Source organism: Bacillus rossius, chromosome 5 (assembly GCF_032445375.1).
Source record: "Bacillus rossius redtenbacheri isolate Brsri chromosome 5, Brsri_v3, whole genome shotgun sequence".
In the NCBI taxonomy this organism is placed as follows: domain Eukaryota; kingdom Metazoa; phylum Arthropoda; class Insecta; order Phasmatodea; family Bacillidae; genus Bacillus; species Bacillus rossius.
Genome location: NC_086333.1, coordinates 55,278,728 through 55,297,439, shown reverse-complemented (window position 1 = coordinate 55,297,439; position 18,712 = coordinate 55,278,728). Strand labels below are relative to the sequence as shown.

General features: G+C 35.7%; 1 protein-coding gene across 1 annotated transcript in view; it reads left to right on the top strand.

Moving 5' to 3' along the window:
• The window catches only part of LOC134531818 (carbonic anhydrase-related protein 10), a 717,638-nt gene that overhangs the window by 328,144 nt on the left and 370,782 nt on the right, over positions 1–18,712 (top strand). The window contains exon 3 of the mRNA XM_063367772.1: positions 11,022–11,072. Within this exon, the coding sequence (XP_063223842.1) occupies positions 11,022–11,072 (51 nt within the window). The remainder of the gene's footprint in view (positions 1–11,021; positions 11,073–18,712) is intronic.

Genomic DNA, 18,712 nt, shown 5'->3' with positions numbered 1-18,712 from the left:
GCCCGATGAATATTTCATGGGCACTACTTGAACCGTATCGACCACGAAAGACAAAGAGAGAGAGAGAGAGAGAGACACATAGTTAATGGAAAGCATGCCCTACTCTCTTTCGACCATAGACACGACATCAAGCTAAGGGACAAGACCTATCTCTCGGCACTTCGCAAATTGTCTGAGCAGTTTTATTTTTGTTTCCTACCCAGCCCCTGAACTGCTCATTGCTAAAGGCATGGTGCAAACCACGGATTTCGGGATTTCGTATCTTACTTTATATCAGAATTGAAAATATATCTATACACGTATTTTATTTACAACCCGGTACTAAAAATAATTTATTATTATTATTTACCTGCAGTAAAATACGATAATTATTTATATTGTGTAACCATAGCTGTTCACGTTCTTTAAATGATTTTCACAATGGAGAAGATTGATTAAAAACGTTCTTTTGGACATTAAGCATTGCTGATTTTAACTGTATGTACCTCAAGAGTTTTCTCACTACTGTAATATTTTTTTGTAAATGGAACAACAATATTATGTAAAATGACAAATATTATCTATTTCTACATTAGCATGGAAATAACTATCACTAAAAACTAGTGTTCGCAGTAATTCTTGATTTTGATTCTTACATGGACATTTAGTCTTTGTTTTGTCATAGTATCTCCAATGGTTAAAGTTATTTGTAAACCATTCCGTGAATAGTTTTTCGGTATTAACTGCGCAAATTAATGAATACAGTAAAACCAAATAATACCTTCTATTTAATATTCGGTTATTTTTTTTTTCATGGTTTAAAAATTGTATGCTTTAATGTAACCTATAGTAAAATATAAAATTATCTTTTAATTTTCGTAATAAATACCCAGTATTATCTCCAAAATCGTAATTAATACAGTGCCTAACAAAAGTTTAGGACTGTAGTCTTATTCATAATAAAATTATCCCAGATTGTTTTTTTTTTTCATTTTTTTTTTTTTTAAACTTTTATTTCATGAATATTTTGTGAATAGCGCAGATCATGATACATTCATCTAGTCAAAAAATACTGCGATACGACATTTAGTTTTCAAGATATATTTTTTTAAATTTTTGATACTTATTGTAAAAACCTACATTTTTAAGATGAAAAATGTTGTTAATATGAAACCATGTGGTTGATTTCAGAATATTTTTTTTCCAGTATTTCAAGATGTGTAAAATCTTTTTGAAAAAAATAAAAGTCCAAAAATATTTGTTTACATAAGTAATTATTATTTTTTTACATTTTAAAAAATTTATGAAAAAAAACAATGAAGTGTAATTGCAGTTTTAAATACGAATATAAATGTTGTACAATAAGCTAGCGAGACTTTATGGACACTATTTCATTTTTTTTTACAAGTTATTAATCGGTGCCTATTTAGTCTCGCTAGCTTTATCGACAAAATTTATATTTACATTTAAACCTGTAAATACACTTCTTTGTTTTTTTCTGTATATTTTCCAAAATGTAAAAAAAAATCATACGTAAACTAATTTTTTTGGACGTTTTTATTTTTCCAAACGATTTTAAACATCTTAAAATATTGGGACAAAATTGATACTGAAATAAACCAAATGGTTTAGTATGTACAACATTTTTGATACTTAAAAATATAGAATTTTATAATAAGTATCGAAAATTAGAGGAAGAAAAATTGTTTCTTGGAAACAAAATGTCGTATCACAATGATTTTTGAATAGGTTCTACTCACAAAATACTCATGAAATGATAACTAAAAGAATTAAGTACTAGGATAAATTTATTTTAAATAAGCCTGTGGACTTAAAATTGTGACTGATACTTTATATGCTGAAATAATCAGAAATTACCATAGCTATGTATTCTACAAAAGTAATCCCTTACTATGCTAGTTGCATAATTTTCCATACTTCTAAAAAAAATGTTTTAAATAATTTTTCAATTATGCAAACTAAAATACCTACAACCAGTAAAATACACCTTTAAAAATTACAACCAATTTACTGAATTTTCGAAGAAGATTGCAGCTCAAACTTACGGAGTTTTTTTTTTCTTCGTAGTTTCATATAACTGATTTAATACAAATTTTTGGTCATACGTCATTACAGTTATTATCTGTTTGTCATGGAAACTGCAAAGGCGTATTTCCAAAAAAAAAAAATTTAATCAAAATTTTCCACTAAGAGAACGTGTATTATAATTGATTCATGTTGATATCTACACCAGATTCTAGTTTCATAGTTCTGTGTTTCGTTGCAAACAAAGTAAACAGGTACAAAGGTACAAAGTAAAGTTCGTCGCCCAAATTCCGCGCATGCGCAGAGCTCACTTTTTCGTTGATTTCGTCCGTATGGCGGACCTGCGTCTGGCGCCATTAACTCGTTTATAGTCATTTATGTGATTACCGGGGGACGTGCTAAGTGTGTTCATGTGCCAGATGAAATTTAAAATAGTGAAATTATCCTGGAATACATTTTTTTTACACGTTAATGGTCATAAGACGAAATAGTTTCAACACTTAAAAAGTACTTGAGAAAATTATAAAGGTGGTTATATTTTTGTGCGACGGTGCGGCTAGCTCTAGTACTTTATTTTTTATTTTTTATTTTGACGTGAAAATCGTATCGATGGTTGCGAAACGCCCGCTAGAATGCGTTGAAACCAGTTTACACCCACGCACAAGATATCGTTTATTAAAATGGTCACCGATCTGTGTACCTTACCGGGATACAGATTTGGACACGTTCTGGAATACGGCCCGCGTTATGACGTCACTCCTCACTTACCCACCTCTAGCGGCACTCAGCGGAACTACTAAGCTGCGTCAATATAACGTCATCAAGGCACGATCCTCTCTTACCTAATTTTACGTAGCCAAAATGTACAGATTTATGTATGGCAAACTAATATTTAAAATATATAGGCTAATAAAAAAGTTCATATTTTTAAAATACAATCCAACTTGTTACTAGCTCATAATTTTTTACCAACTTAAACCAAAATTTAAATATTGCGACTAAAATAAAGTTGAAAATTAATCAAAAATAAATTAAATTATAACAAAAACTAGAGTTCTAAAAATAATCTGGATAAATTTCGAAATAAAATAAATAGAATTAAATTATTTGAAAGTCGGAAACGATCAAACGACAGTGACCAGGGTTTATAGCCTATCTTTGTTTAAGTACGGTTACTGACTTAAACATAATAGTATTAAAATGAACTGAACATAATCATCTGAGTTTTTAACACCGCACCCTTGAAAACTGATAAAGCCTTTGAAAAAAAGAACACTTTTCCTACAACATGCATTTTTTTTTTACCTAACTTACCATGTACCCAATTTATAAGAAGGCATCGTAACAGTTAATATTTATTTAACTGGAACTTCGGAGAACATTTATTTTATTTAAGTTCCTAGGTTAGTAAATTTTACTTGCACTTGCAAACTGTACTTCCGTTCATTATTGATATTTTATGCTCCACTCTTTATAGTTACTGATTATTAATTGCGAAAACATAGGCTCATCCGATGTCTTTACCTAGTAAACAAACAAAACGTATGTGAATAATGGGTTGTTTTACATAATAAGGGAAGTATAGAACATATACAAGCACTGAAACCAAATTGAGTTGTGTCAGTTAACCCCACGCACAATACCCTTAGGCCACAGATTTTCCAACACCTTCCCCTGCCCCCCAAAAGCGTCCAGGCCCATGGCATGAAACCCCTAGAGTTACACCCCTGGGCTCGGCGCTTATAAAGCTTTAAGTCATACATGACACGTAAACCTTATCAGACACGGAGAACCCAGCACACAAAAGCCAAACACATTCAGGCTAGTGTAATAACTAGAAGGTCGGAAATATCTCTGGTTCACTGACCTGCAGTTGGACTCTAGAGTTTACAGTTTTTTTTTTTCCCTAGCTTCAGCACTACTTAATACTCAAAAAGTTAAAAATCACATATGGAAACGTCATATATATTTTTTTAAATTTGTATTTTATATGTTTGAAATCTATTCTCGGTCCTCCGTATCTCGTAACACACTGTCGTTCGAAGTGGCTTATAACATTTGAATAAGGTCAAGCCGAGCAAACTACTTAGGCAATCAAATTTGTTTGAGAATTTTTTTATATTTACCGAGACATTTCCTGCAACGAACGTCTCACGCACTATCACGTGCTCCCACGAACGCCGCCGAGAAAAAAAGAAACGTACGCACGTATCGTGCGCCATAAGCGATGGGTCAGTGGATTCGCCCGCCCTTAACGGCTCCACAAACTCCCGACAAGCGCTCGAGTTAGGCCCGAAATTGCCCGCGTGGATCAAGGCGGGTCTGGCTCACGTGGCGTGAGCAATCTGACGGTTTTCAATCCGACTTCGAAACACAACAGCGATGCGAGAATAATGCATACCTCCTCATTGTTGACTTTTTCCACCCCCTTCTCTTCCTCTTCCAAACCCCAACTAAACCCTCCATCAAACGTGTGGCTTAAATCGAGACGAAGAGCGACCAGAAATCGACCCCGCAGATAATCGATATATGGGACTGCAAGTTGGTGGGAGGGAGGGAGGTGAATGGTTTAAGGTCAAGTCTGATCAAATAATCATGCGCGGTTCTGCCCCGCTTCGCCTCTGGCGTCTTTTTGGAATTATTCCTTTTGTGGCTTCGATCACTCCAGCAAGACCAGACTGTTTTGGATCCCTCGCACGCAAAAAAAAAAAAAAAAAAAAAAAGTTTGCTCTGGTAATCGAGAAGGGAAGAAATTATTTGCAAGGATAGTTTACGGCCATTGATGGTATTTCTGAAGTGGCGTGGTTTTAGCAGCAGGGTGTACAATTTCGTCAATGCACAGAAGTGCTCGCCCGAACACACACACACACACATCCACCTTAGCCATTCATATACATACAAATGATGACTGGAAGACCATTCCAGAGGCGGTTTTCGATCCCCACAAATCTCCACGGTAAGATCAAGACGAGGTTAGGAGAAGTATGCGAAAACATTCTGCGATAGTTGGACATAGCATTCTGAAACAGGGGGTGGTTGGGGGGGGGGATTAAGGGACAACCCAGCACTCCGTCCTAAACCTGGAAAGTAAAATGTTCCAGGAGTAAAAAATATCCGGTCCAGCCGGGAATAAACCCAGGGCCTTCAGCTGATCAGTTTAACATTTTTTTTGTCCAGCAAGTTGAAAAGAACTTAGTTAATAAACTGATCTTCGTACCTACGAGATACTGGATTTATGCCTTTTTTAAGCGCTGTTCACTGAATATTAAACTAACACGCCGTGCCTACAAACTGCGTCACTTATGCCCTTTTTGAGCTAATATCTGCAGCGAAATGTTCTCGTGTTGCCGGTGCGTACCTAATAATACGAGAAGGAATTCGCTCTTAAATTTTTCTTCTCTGTTTCCTTTTTACTATTAAATCTAAAGATTTTCACCACCGGTAATGATAAACAGCAGCAATTGCTGAAAACTATTTCCTTGCTTGTCAGGTGGGGCTTGAGACTCTATTGCAGAATAAAATAAAAATTATTAATTCACTGAGGAACTGCGAAATATATTACTGTGCACGATTATTGATACATTTCCCAAGAATAAAATTTTCCTATATTAATTTAACTGTGCAGTATTTGTACATGCAAGTAAATATTTTTTAGTACAGGTCTTAAAGTTTGTCATCTGCGATGTCATTTTTTTTAAATATAATATTACAAAGAGAGAATCATAAGAGCTCGCATGGAGTTCAACTATAGACCACGCAATGAAACACTCTGGCTCACTAAGTTCTCGCATAGCAGAGGTCGAAACAATCTTGGTAAATATGACACTTGATTCTTAACAAAATTCAACTGTAAATTGAAATCGTGCAGAAAAATCGGTGTGTAAACTATTCAAAACATAAAATAATGACGTCTGATCAACAGGCGGATTCCGCGTGTCTACTGGAGGGTTAATAAGTTAATGACCACTGAAATATATGTAAAAGCGATCGCAGACTATTGCATACATTGCCAAGGTAGCATATGCTTCTGTAGTGACATGATGTCGCGGAGTTGACTTATACGTTGTCAGCTAAGGCCACTAAAATATTGTTACGAGTGGGTAAAATGTGGGTTCGAAAGGATAGCACAATTAATTTTAATACAGTTTTATTTGATACTAATATTTACATTTCTAATTTAAATAACCAAACTTAATGTAACTGTTCACAAACAACTCGCACTTAAAAAAGTCTGTTCACAAATCACTAAATATCTGTCAAGTTCACAGTTCGCACTCCTGCCTGGAGCCAGGCTCAACAGTGGTTCGCCCCTCACTCCGCACCTGTCCACACACACACAGCCTCGCGCCACTCGGTCGCACTCTCACGATCTCGTCGCTCAGAGCCCGCGCCGCTCCCCAGACTCACACTTCACTCGACTCGCCTGCTTGAACTCACGCGGAGGCCGGCGTCGCCACTTTTATACCCGTCGACCGTATTTCTGGAACCTACTGGAGTGGTTGTGAGGTGTCGCGTCTTCCCGGGCCGATCTGACGCTCGAAGCATCCAGAATAGCGGCGCGTCATACACGCCACTCCACGCGGTGGCCTCTTTAAGTCCGCGGGATTCCCAGGCCACTCAGGGATGGAAAACAGCGCGAGGAAGTAGGGCGCGGGGGTATGGGGGGTCAGGTCGGGCAGCCCTAATGCCCAAACGGTATGCGCGCATGCCAGTGGCGCCGTGTGGAGCCCTCGAGCCAGTCTACCGCTGGAAGGCTCAGTCAGGTAACTGGCACGCGTCGTGACCCTGCTTCCCACGTTCGTAACAAATATAATATCGTTATAATTGATTTTCTTAGCGATGGTCTCAGACATGCGGGAAGCATTAAAAAAACTCAAAACTCTTAAAATAGCCTTAAGAAATACAGTTTAACTGCTTCTTAAAAATCGTATATACATCATTTTAAAAAAACTGTTTTCACAATAGTGTTTTTTTTTACTATTCCATATACTTACTCCAAAGAATGCTAGATTGTATATATGAATGAAATAGATAAAAATTATTTTACCAAATCAAGCATCTTATTTTTATTTTACTTATAATATCAGTAAAAGCTTATATAAAACCTCATATAATTAATTTAATTTTTTTCAAGTCTATTAAAATTTTTGTAATTATCTTAACCAATGATATTATAAACCCCTTTCCCAAGATGATTTTGATAATTATTTTGTATTTTAGTAATGAAAATTTTTACTATATTGGTATTCTTCTAGATTAAATTTAGTAACCTTAAAACTATAAATAAAATAAATACCACTCAGATCGTTTAGTTTTGACCAGGTTCTACTTAGAAAAGTTGACTGTTTTATTAAAATCCGTTAAGCCATTCGAATCTATCTATACAATTTGACGGCTTACACCGATTCAACCTTACAATGTACGATGTACACAAGGCATATAGATGCTAGACAATATTTTTCTAATTCCGCTCTTTCTTTTAAAAACTAAAGAAATTTATACCACTGCGTCTTCCTCCCAAAAGCAATTAGCAAGCGTTATATAAACACCAGGATATTTTCACGGAATTACTTAACAACAATTTAAATTATAAAAGTGGGAATTTTGTTTTACAAAACCTTAGTATTATTTAATAAAAAAAACACTGCAATAACTGAGTCGTCGATTCACTATCCATTAACTGACATTTCCTTTAAAATATTCGATCGATTTATATGTTTTCATTTCTCAAGTGTTTTATGTTTATGGTTTGATTTAACTGAATAACAGAAAATTTTCGTTCAGTGCAAGATTACAAAGAAAGTTGTTTCTAAATTAAATATTGATAAACATATTTTAGGAATCTTTTGAGATATGACAATAATATAGAAGTAATATCTATACTGGTGTTTGTAAATCATTATTTTATTCGTAGTCTAAACTACAAAAAAAATGAGTTAGTGATTTTGTACACATGGACAAAATATTTATTTTAATTTTAAATTTTGTTTACGTGCCTATCTAATCTGCTAACAGGAAAAGTTTATTTGTTGACTACATTTTATTTCAAAACTTTAAAAATCATGATACAATTTTGGTTGACGTTATAGTTTTATAAATAGTTTTAAACAATTATTACTAATAAACTGTTAAAATATATTTTTGTTATTCCATTAATAAAAAAACTGTCAGCGAGCCTTTCAGTACTCGCCAATGATACGTAAACATCTTATCTCGGTAATGAGAAAACTCATGTTTGCAAATAAGCTTAAAGTACAAAATTCGGACACGAAATTTTCGTATAATTATTTAAAATGTTTCCGGGAATAAATAAACTGATAAATAAAATAGTCGCTTTTCAAATACTAAAATTTTGAATCACATATTTATGCACCCGCCGCTAAAATTAACTGCCTAAATCGTAAACGATGCTTGCCATCATCACCCAAATATTGCATGACGAAAAGAAACGGAAATTTTAACTATTAGAAACGGCTCCGATATAACTCCGGTATTGGACTTGAATTTTCGACAAGGAAATAAATTCAAGTACTGCCATTTTATAAAAATTCACCAAACAATTGATACCATGAAGTTTCCACTCACTTTAGAAGTTATATTTCTATGGAATTATTAAAATGTTAACCTGAAACACATTGAAAAACGTATTATAACATTAAGTATATGTTTGTGTATAAAGGAAACAGAAAAAAATTATAGATCGACATCCTTATTCTTATGACTAATCGCCGGCAACCCATAGTAACTTTGAGCTGATTAAACATTATTGTTATAATTTTTCATATCACAATGTTATTAAAAAAAAGGTTAAAAATCCAGTAACGATATTTGAACCAGGCCTCTAGAAATTTCCAAGCGCTCGCTCTACCTTTGTGCTTCTAAGCATCTTCAAAATTTACATGGAGAATATGTACATTATCATTGCAATGCCAGGTTTTTAGGAATTTTAATCTTGTGATTACTTTTTATTATGACTCTTTTACTTTACAAAATACATTCCAGGGTAATTTCACTATTATATTGTTTAGTTTGGCACACCAATACGTTTAGTAATTTCTTTTAATGGTTACGAAGGTGACTATATACGGGCTTATCTTGACATACGTGAGTCCGCCATCATTGTGACACATTTCCGTTCATCAACTTCCATTCCATTTTTACGAAATTACTTCTACCAAACGCCGTGTACCAAGATCAAAGGGGTATACACATCAATAAGTACATAGACATACAAACCTGCTGGCCAATTATATGTTAGTAAAGTATCTGATTATTTTCAAACATACTTCACATCGTACCATCCGCTAGTTTAGCTTCAGAGATGTTATGTTTATTTTAAAAATATATCCGTCCTTTTTTTTTGCGTATGGAACTGTTTAAAATGGTAAAAGGGAAATTGTACTTTTTGGACTGTTACTCTTGCCTAGCCATTTATTACATCCCGTTTTATCTTCGGAAGTACGAAATTTATTAAAAAATACGTTTGCATTATTTCCTACCTTTTAGATGTAAGTTTTCGTAATTACATGTATCCTATGTTCTAGTTCTATCCAAATATCTAACAAAGATTAAAAAAAAAACTTCATTGAAGATCTTGTAGTCGGCACGTTTTGCTGAAAAATATATACACACACACCTTACTTCGTAGATAAATATACCTATAAATAAAATAATTGATATGTTTGGTACCAGCATCGGATAGCCGCAGTGTTTCATATAATCTGGTTTATTCTTGTAAAGAATTTTTAAAGTATTTTTACTGGCGCTCATTTAGGGGGATGAAAGAAAAACTTGAAAATGTATCTTTTGATGTTTCCACCCCAGTTGTGCCGAGGTCTGAAATTGTGCGTCGAGAAGTTAATCGGAAAATATTTCCTCTAGGGTCGTGGGATCTGCCGCCCCCGGGGGTGACACAAACACTGATTTAACCTCCGTAAGTTGGTGGACTTGCCAGGCTGCGGCGTTGTTTTGTGACTCTGAGGGTGAAGGGCGGGGTTGAAAAGGGGTGAGGAGGGGGAGAGTTCTTGAAAAGTCTCAAATACTTCTTCCCCAATTCCTTTCGTTTTCTTGCTTTTCAGCATTTTTCAACATCGTAGGTCCGGCCTTTTCAGCCCACAACTTCACCATATGTTGCGTTAACTAAACGATATGTCTAATGTAGGTTAAGTAATACAGAATGGTTATGGTTATGGTTATCACGATTTCCAAACTAAAAAACTGAAATTTTGAAACAGTTTTCCATATTATACAAAGTATTTTCTTGCATCTGCGGAGATTATTAAAAATATATAATAAATTTGGCATTCATTAAGCGTATGATTATTTGCAAGCATAAGTATATTTATTTAAGTTCAAAAGATTTTGTGAATTAACGTTCAGTCCTTTTAAATGTAAAAAAGTCCTTTTAATGAATTTTAAATACTTAATTTTCTCACTTACTAGAGATTTTTTTTTGCTTATTGCCATCGGTCAAGACTGAGAACATGAAATTATCCTTGTTATATTTGCTTTTAAGAAAATGCAAACATAAGCTTATTAATTTACATTAATGAATTCAAAAAATTTAGCTTAGTGAATGCCAGTAAATATAAACCAGAAAGATACTTGTATAAATGACTTAAATCAAAGCTTCTCTATAAATTCCCTAGAAAAATAGAATTTAACATTTTTTAAAATGCAAAAATAAAATGTTTTTATGACAATACTTTCTTGTTATAACTGGTGAATGTTAGTCACTGGACTTAAAATCATATTTTTCAGGCAATGCTTACTGATAGTTGATATTTAGATTACTATTCCTAAAGTAATCAATAAGTTCATCAATTTTCCAAAGCAAAAAAAAAAAATATTTTACTGATTACGCTCCAAGCAATGGTGTGTGTGTAAAATATCTCTTTTTATTGTTTACAGCACAGTTTTTGCAAATTATTTTTGAACAATGATTTTAGTTGTTATGATTTATTTTAAATAATAGAAATTTTTTCTTTTTTTTTCAGGAATTTATGGTGTGAGCTGGGAGGAATGGTGGACGTACGATGGAATTTCAGGTAAGAACTTTCAGCAAGACAAGTAACGGTATTTACTGGCCAACTAATATAGATTTCACAACAAGCATATGTATCATTCTTTGGAATGGCTGAAAAATGTGAAGATATGAATTCTTTTTAAAATATTTTATTCAAATATTTCAATTAAATTCACATTTGTAGCATGAAAAGAAAACCAAAAATATCACAAATTATGTTGATGAATAAACATTTTTTCTACATTTATTTTTAATCTTGTAATTTGATGCTCTAAAACCTTTTATTCTAAGCACTAGTAGATCATATTTTGATTTAGTTTTGGTCCAATTAAATTTAATCCTAAAAAAAGAACAATTGTTTTACCTTATTTGCTGTTAATCAGACGTTTTGTAAAACATACTTAAGTTCTGTAAAACGTTTTGAAGGTAAGTGATTATAAACATTAAACCAACAACCAATTTTTTTTACAATCTGTGTTTGTGATTAAAATTACAGTCGATGGTTTGTTCCACAAGCATGAACATGGAACAGGCAGGGGAAAAAAAAATTTTTTGTAGACACTGGTGGCGGAGGGAGAAAGAGAGAACGAGTACATGGTTTTTAACAGGCTCGCTCGTGCTATTAACTCGGCATGTTACACGACGGCAAACACGGGGCTGGCGCTGTTATCCACACCTCTGACCTTCTCCCCGCTTCTGTGGACTCGCAGTCGAGCGCCTCCACCTTTTTACACGGATGTTGCCACTCACTTTTATACCCCGCGGGGGCGAACCTTGAGTAAAAAAAAAAAAAAAAAACAGAAAAAAACACGTGGGAAGGAAATATAGGACGAAGTGCGGAGACATCGAGGGGAGTGAGGGAGTACGTATCGTTGTCGAAAGCGTGGATAACGGACGCAACGAAAAATAGTCCTGAGAACGAAACGACGAAACGAATGGTGTAGGAGGAAGAAAGGGGGGGATCGAAAAAATAATAAAACTCGGAGCATTGCGTGGCGAATGCAAAATACGGAGACGTACTGTCCCTTCGATCGTTCCTCTGCCCTTTAGGGCAAGGGTTGGAACAGGTTTTCCTACCGAGAGAGAGAGAGAGAGAGAGTTGGAATAAAGGGGTGAAGAAAAGGAGGGGAAGAAATGGTCGGTCGTAAACCTACTCCCCCTACGCACGTCAGCCCAAGGGTCACATTATGCAAACTACGACACGAAACATTAGTTCCCACCCCTCTACACCTAACACTACCAGTGTTTTCATGTTTTACTTTCGACGGGCGTGTTAAAAATATAAAAGAAAAAATATATAGACTAAAATGAAATCGCAGAATGTTATAGCTGTACGTAGCAGGGAAGAAAAGAAATGCGTATACCAAGCTCTGAAAACAAAACGAGATACAGTAAAAACGAAACAAAAACCGAGAATACTTATATGTATATGGAATAGTAAAAAAAAAAAAAAAAAAAAAAATAGGTGCGTGAATTTCGACATAACTCCTTTCATCTGCTGTCTCGTCATAGCCAGCCCTAATTCGACGAAACCATGGCGAGGAATGATGCGAAAATATTCGTGTGCACGGACTATATTTTTTCCCCCTTCCTCCTTTTGTTTCTTTTTCTCTATCCTTATACGCGCATTATCTAGCTACGCGCATGGAAACACAGGTCTTGTAAAAAAGAGACCACTGCCGAATTAAATATATATATATATACATATATATATATATATATATTTACGTTCTGTTTTGTTGCGATAAACGGACTCCGAAGCGCTCGTTCTAGTCGGCAGTGGATGAATACAGTTCGTTTCGACGATGGAAATTCTTTCTGAATCAAGTGGGGAGTGAAAAAAATTAATTATTTCAGCAAAAAAAAAAGAGAATTAATTGAAATCATCCTTTCCCCGCTTCACGGATTAAGTGTAAGTTCTTTTAAAGTTTCATTTTAAGCTAATGTTTTCCTGAATAATAGGCTACTTTTGTTTGCAAAAACTAAATAATGTACCTCTGACGCACAAGCACTCTTTTAGTACAAAGTATTGTAATTAAAGATTTGTGTGTCGCATAATAATTTATATCTGCACCTAGGTGAAATACTGATTAACATTTTTACCAATGGTTATATAAATTGCTTTATGTCTCCCATCTTTTAAATAATAATTATATAATTTTAAATGTTTTTTTCTACCAACTTTTCTCCTTATATATAATGTTACTACTTACTCATATGGAATTCCTAAATTGGGAAAAATACATTTTATACTTTAAAGAATCTAAGTTAATTGTTTTAGCGGGTAAAAAAAATAACATTTTATTTTAAAACATAAATAAATATTTATACAAAAACATATATTTGTGAAACTGTAACGCATGGAGATATGTGGATTTATAATTTGTGATGAGCACTCTTCATAAGCTGTATAAAATAAAACGGACTGCGTAGCACGCGGGAATGCATCGTGGCAAGATTATATTTTGGTATTTTGTAGAAAATACCCCACCCTGAAACGATTCGATTGCCGTATTTTCAAAAAACTAGGCGTTTATACCACACGTTTCATTACAAATGACACTGCATCTCTGTGTTGTCCAAGGCTGTTTGTTCTTGTTGCATCTGTTTCGTCCTCGGGACCACTATGTTCGCCTGTGCCGTAATTAATTAATTAATTTATTTTGATTTTTTTTAAAATCAAACCTCTTCTAAATTACTATATCGTAATGCCTTAGTCTTAGGGACGTTATTGTGTGTCATTAATTAAAGTATACAATCAGGTCGGTGATAGGACATTGAGTTTGCGTCGAGGGCGATTGTTTTTTTTTTTGGGGGGGGGGGGGTGGTGGGAAGGGGAACCGCTTCTCTCTATTCAGCGTTAGCTCACGACTCGAAAGACGTGATAACGTGGTGATTCTTGTGTTAGTGTACAGAGTTTATTTAGCTCGATCGTTTAAAGCCAAATTGGAGTAGTTTGGACAAAATTGGTATTAAAAAAAATTGGTTGTCTGTAAAGTCGGTTTACGGACGATAGTTTAACGTGAAAAAGTCATGACAAAACATTGATGAAATGATTCCATACTTTTATGAATAAAATTGAATCATTTTTATTGAATTATCACTATTTTGTATGGACACAAAGGAGTGAAATGAAATCTACAACTTAATTGATAAATTTACTTTTATTTCCACTCATTAATTCAAATATGTTTATTACTTTAACGAACAGATTATTTTAACTATAACTTTTTATACATGTTTCCTATTTAACGTCTTCCAATCTGTGTTATTTTGTTAAGGATAGGACGACGATAGGAAAAGTAGGAAACGAATGGGAGTGTTTCAAGTTTAATGTGCCTCGAAAAAGTCAAATCGATGGTTGTTCCAATCGAGTGCAAGAGAGATATATATGCGGCGCAAGCGTACAATGAGCTTAACGGGACACAGCATAACGGGAAAATGTGCGTAACGGGACACTTTTTCGTGTGTGCAGCCGGCGTTCATCGATTTATTAGACGTTGTCACGTCAAAAAATAATGTAAGTCTATAAAAATGTAATAAAATACGATATGTCAGCCTCAGCCGGAGACATGAACCCTGCTATCCTCGGGAAGAGCAGGCTGTGGACCACGCACAGACGCCGAGCGAGACTGTCTGTGGAGTCGCACAGCCGCCGCGGCGCTCAGTGAAGGACGCAGACCCCACGAGCCCCTCCTCCTCTGCTGCGCCTGCACCGGTGGACATATGTACCAGGAGCGACTCGCTGACACAGACGTTTCAGTTACTCTACGGCCGCGTGTCCCGACACGGCCCCGCCCAATTGAAAAAAAAAAAAAAAACACATTTAAATGAATTCCTTGAATTATCTGTGAATTCTCTGCATTTACAATTCGACATCAGCTTGTTGTGACTGATTTCCGCGTGTTCATGTATGCGTCGTGGTTGTCAGTTGTTGAGGTTTTCCTCCGTCGTTCAATTTTCTACCGGCTATGGCGTTTATCAATAGAAAACATTACTAAGAAAAATTGTTAATTTGATCCGGAACGAATTTGCGTTACCGGAGAATAAGCATTTTTGATATGTAAAATATTAGTTCTCGGTAAGTGCTAATGTAACGTGAATGTAACGGAAGTAAGATTGAACAGAAATGTGTGTGACCGCGGTGCTGCCATCTGTGGCGGATGGCATGAAACGAAGTTCACAAAGACAAAGGTAAACTTTATGGGTAGTATTTTCATAAAATTTCATGTCGAAAATCAGGCCCAAAGTAGGAGTTTAGCATTTAATCACTTTCCTTTTCATCGGAAACGTGTTATTATTAGCTTAAAATTTCTGTCTGATACTCAAATGGTTCAATAGTTGACATAATTTCCGGCAACGAATTCTAGCGATGGATGCGGAAACTACGTGTGACTTTCCTCAAGATATGTATTTAAAAGTAAAACCCAAATTGCGTATAAAGGCTATTTATCACACTCGGCATTATTAAAGAGAATTCTACCTTAAGTTTCGTGTCCCAAGTTGCGTATTTTAAGCGTGTTCGCAACGTGAGAACACATGAATTAGCTCGTAACCGAGGTTAGATGCGACACGTGTCTGGCGAGTTCTGAAAGACTATTGCTCACAAGTTTTTTTTTTGTTTCGATTGTATGTATTTTCACCATTTAAAGCGTAATTTTAAGCTGATTACCTTACCTGGCGTTATGACCATTCTCTTTTTGGGCGGATGTAGAGAGCGCTAAGGGCGACAATGATGCGATCATCAAATGCACAGTCACTCTTACGTGCTAGACATGGAGCGGGAAAGTAGTCTGTTCGTTGGTTTACACGCATCAACGGTACTATGAGAAGTGGCTGTTTGATAATAACTTAAATAAATTCTTACACTTACATTTGAAATGTCAAATAATGCTAACGTAATGTAGCCACAGTAAAAATACTTCTTCATTTATGTAGCCTGACTGTCATCTAGACAGTAGAGCCTGTAAGTATTTATTAAAAATCTATTTTTAATCAAACAAATGTAAGAAACTTTACTACATGAATGAAAATTCTTTTTAAAGCTAACTAGAAAACTTAAAAAAATTCTCGGGTTATTTTTTAATAGTTAGAAACACCTATTTACGGCCTTTGTTGGTCTAGCCAGGTAGCCAACTGAAGGCTTGATCACACACACACACACCGTAATGATAGTTTCATATTCTTGTTATTACTTTTATTGGGAGTTTTTCCTTTAAATTTGTCTAGATAACACTTTTGCCGTTTATATTCTCTCCTAAAGTTTCTCGAAACATATTTAGTTAGATTTAGAAAATAGCAGTTAAATTCACCCATATATTCTTATAACCAGTTATTTACTGTCTTATAGCTGTAAAAAAAATTACGCAAAAATTCATTGTAACGAAATTTTACCTGAATTTTTAAGCTCATAAAAAAATTATTATGTTTTTTTGTAAAAAAATATTTAGGGGTCAGCAACTATTGCAAGAGATTTTTTATGAAAAAAGAACTTGTTTAAGACCAAACCTTTAGGGTGTTGTGATTTTATAATTAAGTTCTTTATTATTAACGCGAACTTTGTTGTGTGTTTTTATTTTGTAATAGTTTCACCCTTTCGTTAATTTGTAAATTTTCTTTTGCATCTATTTCCCAAGCTGGTAGTAGCTCTCAAATTATCGTAATTAAATATTTTAGATAATCAGATTATAAGAACTAAACGGATTACTCAACAGTAACATCCATAGAAAAATTTAAGAGTAATGAGTACAGTTTTGCATATTTATAGTCTGAAGTAAAGTAATTAAATTAAAAATAAGTGTGAAACTCAAAACATATACTACTTTTTACTGTATGAAAACTGCAACACAAAAATTCGTCTACATGTACGACAAAGCTTCACGAGAATACCAACAAAGGACTTGATTTTTACTTGCGGGTGCGTGACCGAGAGGCGTAAATTCCTAACTTCATCCAGCAGCTTCAGAACCTTTTTTTTTTCCTTCTTTTTTTTTTTTTTTCACGTTTCCTTTCCCCATCTCGGCTGTGAATATTCGTTACCGTTTTTCCACGGACTGATATAAAGGTCCCCTGGCCACAGGTAAGATATGTTGCGAGACAGGGGAACCCAGCGAGATAAGAATATATATGTAAACGAAATAAGGGAGAAGGCGCGTGGGAAAAGAAGCGTGTAAGTCCATCAGGAGACCGACAGGAAACGGTAGTGTGTTTGTGTGTGTGTGTGTGTGTTGGTGGGCACGCGAACATTGGGCTTGAGAAGAGTATGAGGTGGAGGGAAGGTGAATGATGAAACTTACGCCCCCCCCCCCCCTTTTACGCTCCCCCCCCCCCCCCACACCGCAGTCCGGCATCTCGTGATTACGTCATAAACCCCCAGGGCGACGTGACGCGTCAAGATCAAAATGAAAATGTGAAGTTATTGCGGCCCGCCGCGCCGGCCGGATCCAGCTTCCGGGCTTCTCTCCCACTTCCGCCGCCATTCTTATTCGTCGCTGCGACTACACCCCGCCCCGATTACCGCTGCATCATTCCTCTCTCTCTCCCCCCCCCCCTTCGCCTAACGGCTCCCGTCCCTGACGGTGAAACAAGAGGATCCTGGAGGGTTGGGAGGGAGAGAAAGAGTACGCACTAAGGATGCAAGGACGTGGAAAGGGCGGATAAATACGTGCTCGCGCGGCGGGGGGGAAGGGGGGGGTGGATGTAGGTTGTAGAGGGGGGGGGGGGGGGGGGTGTCGCGTTGCGGGTCCGCGTAGCTCCGTTCGTCTCTCGGAGCAACAAATCTCATTTTCAGCGGGAGTACGAGGCCCGCAAGCGTAAACAAGTCACTTAGAGCGCGCGGGCCGGCGACTGAGATACACAGTACCGGACGACGTTGTCAACCCGAAAAAAAAAAAAAAAAAAAAACATCGGTGGAGGAGGAAGAGTTTTTTTTTTTTTTCGGAAGGAGGAAGGGAGAAAGTAGGTGGAAAGAAAGACGTGGTCGTCGTGTTTAATTATAACGGCCGGAGAGCCGCGAGGTGAATTTTAAGCACCGCGGAAGAAGCACCCTCGGGATATAAATGATGCGGTCGTGTTCTGATAAAATTGCGGGAAAGGAAAAAGGATTTCTGGGAAGAGAGAAAGGGTACCTTCCTTACTGATTTTTTTTTTTTAATTTTTTTGGGAGAGGTGGTTGTGGTGCTTCGCAGCATCCCCTGTCCGAGTTCCCGGACGTGTTTTTAGGCTTCGCCTATTCAACCTTGAATGTTTGGTAATTTTTCTTGCTGCAGATTTTTCTTGCGAAGAAATATTTCACAAATGAGACTTTTGAAGCACATCAGTAGGTATATATGTAACCCATACGCAGGGACTCTGTGACATATACTTCTGGTAAGTGAATACGGGAGAAACTTGTAAGGCGTTATTTGCCTGAATTTTTGATAAAAATAACAGGTGAAAATTAGCAGATACTTATGCTATAAAACACATTGCTTGTATAAAGGAAAAATCAAAGAAAATATTTAAGACAAAAAATTAAAACGTAAAAATTTTAGAAACTCCAGAAGATACGTGGAGACAGTTATTAATAAACTAGTCTTTGAAAATATTTTAAGGAAATTTTCTGAAAAAATTATCAAGTTTTGGTTTCTTGCATTTCGGGTTTGTTTTAGATTTGTAAAATAA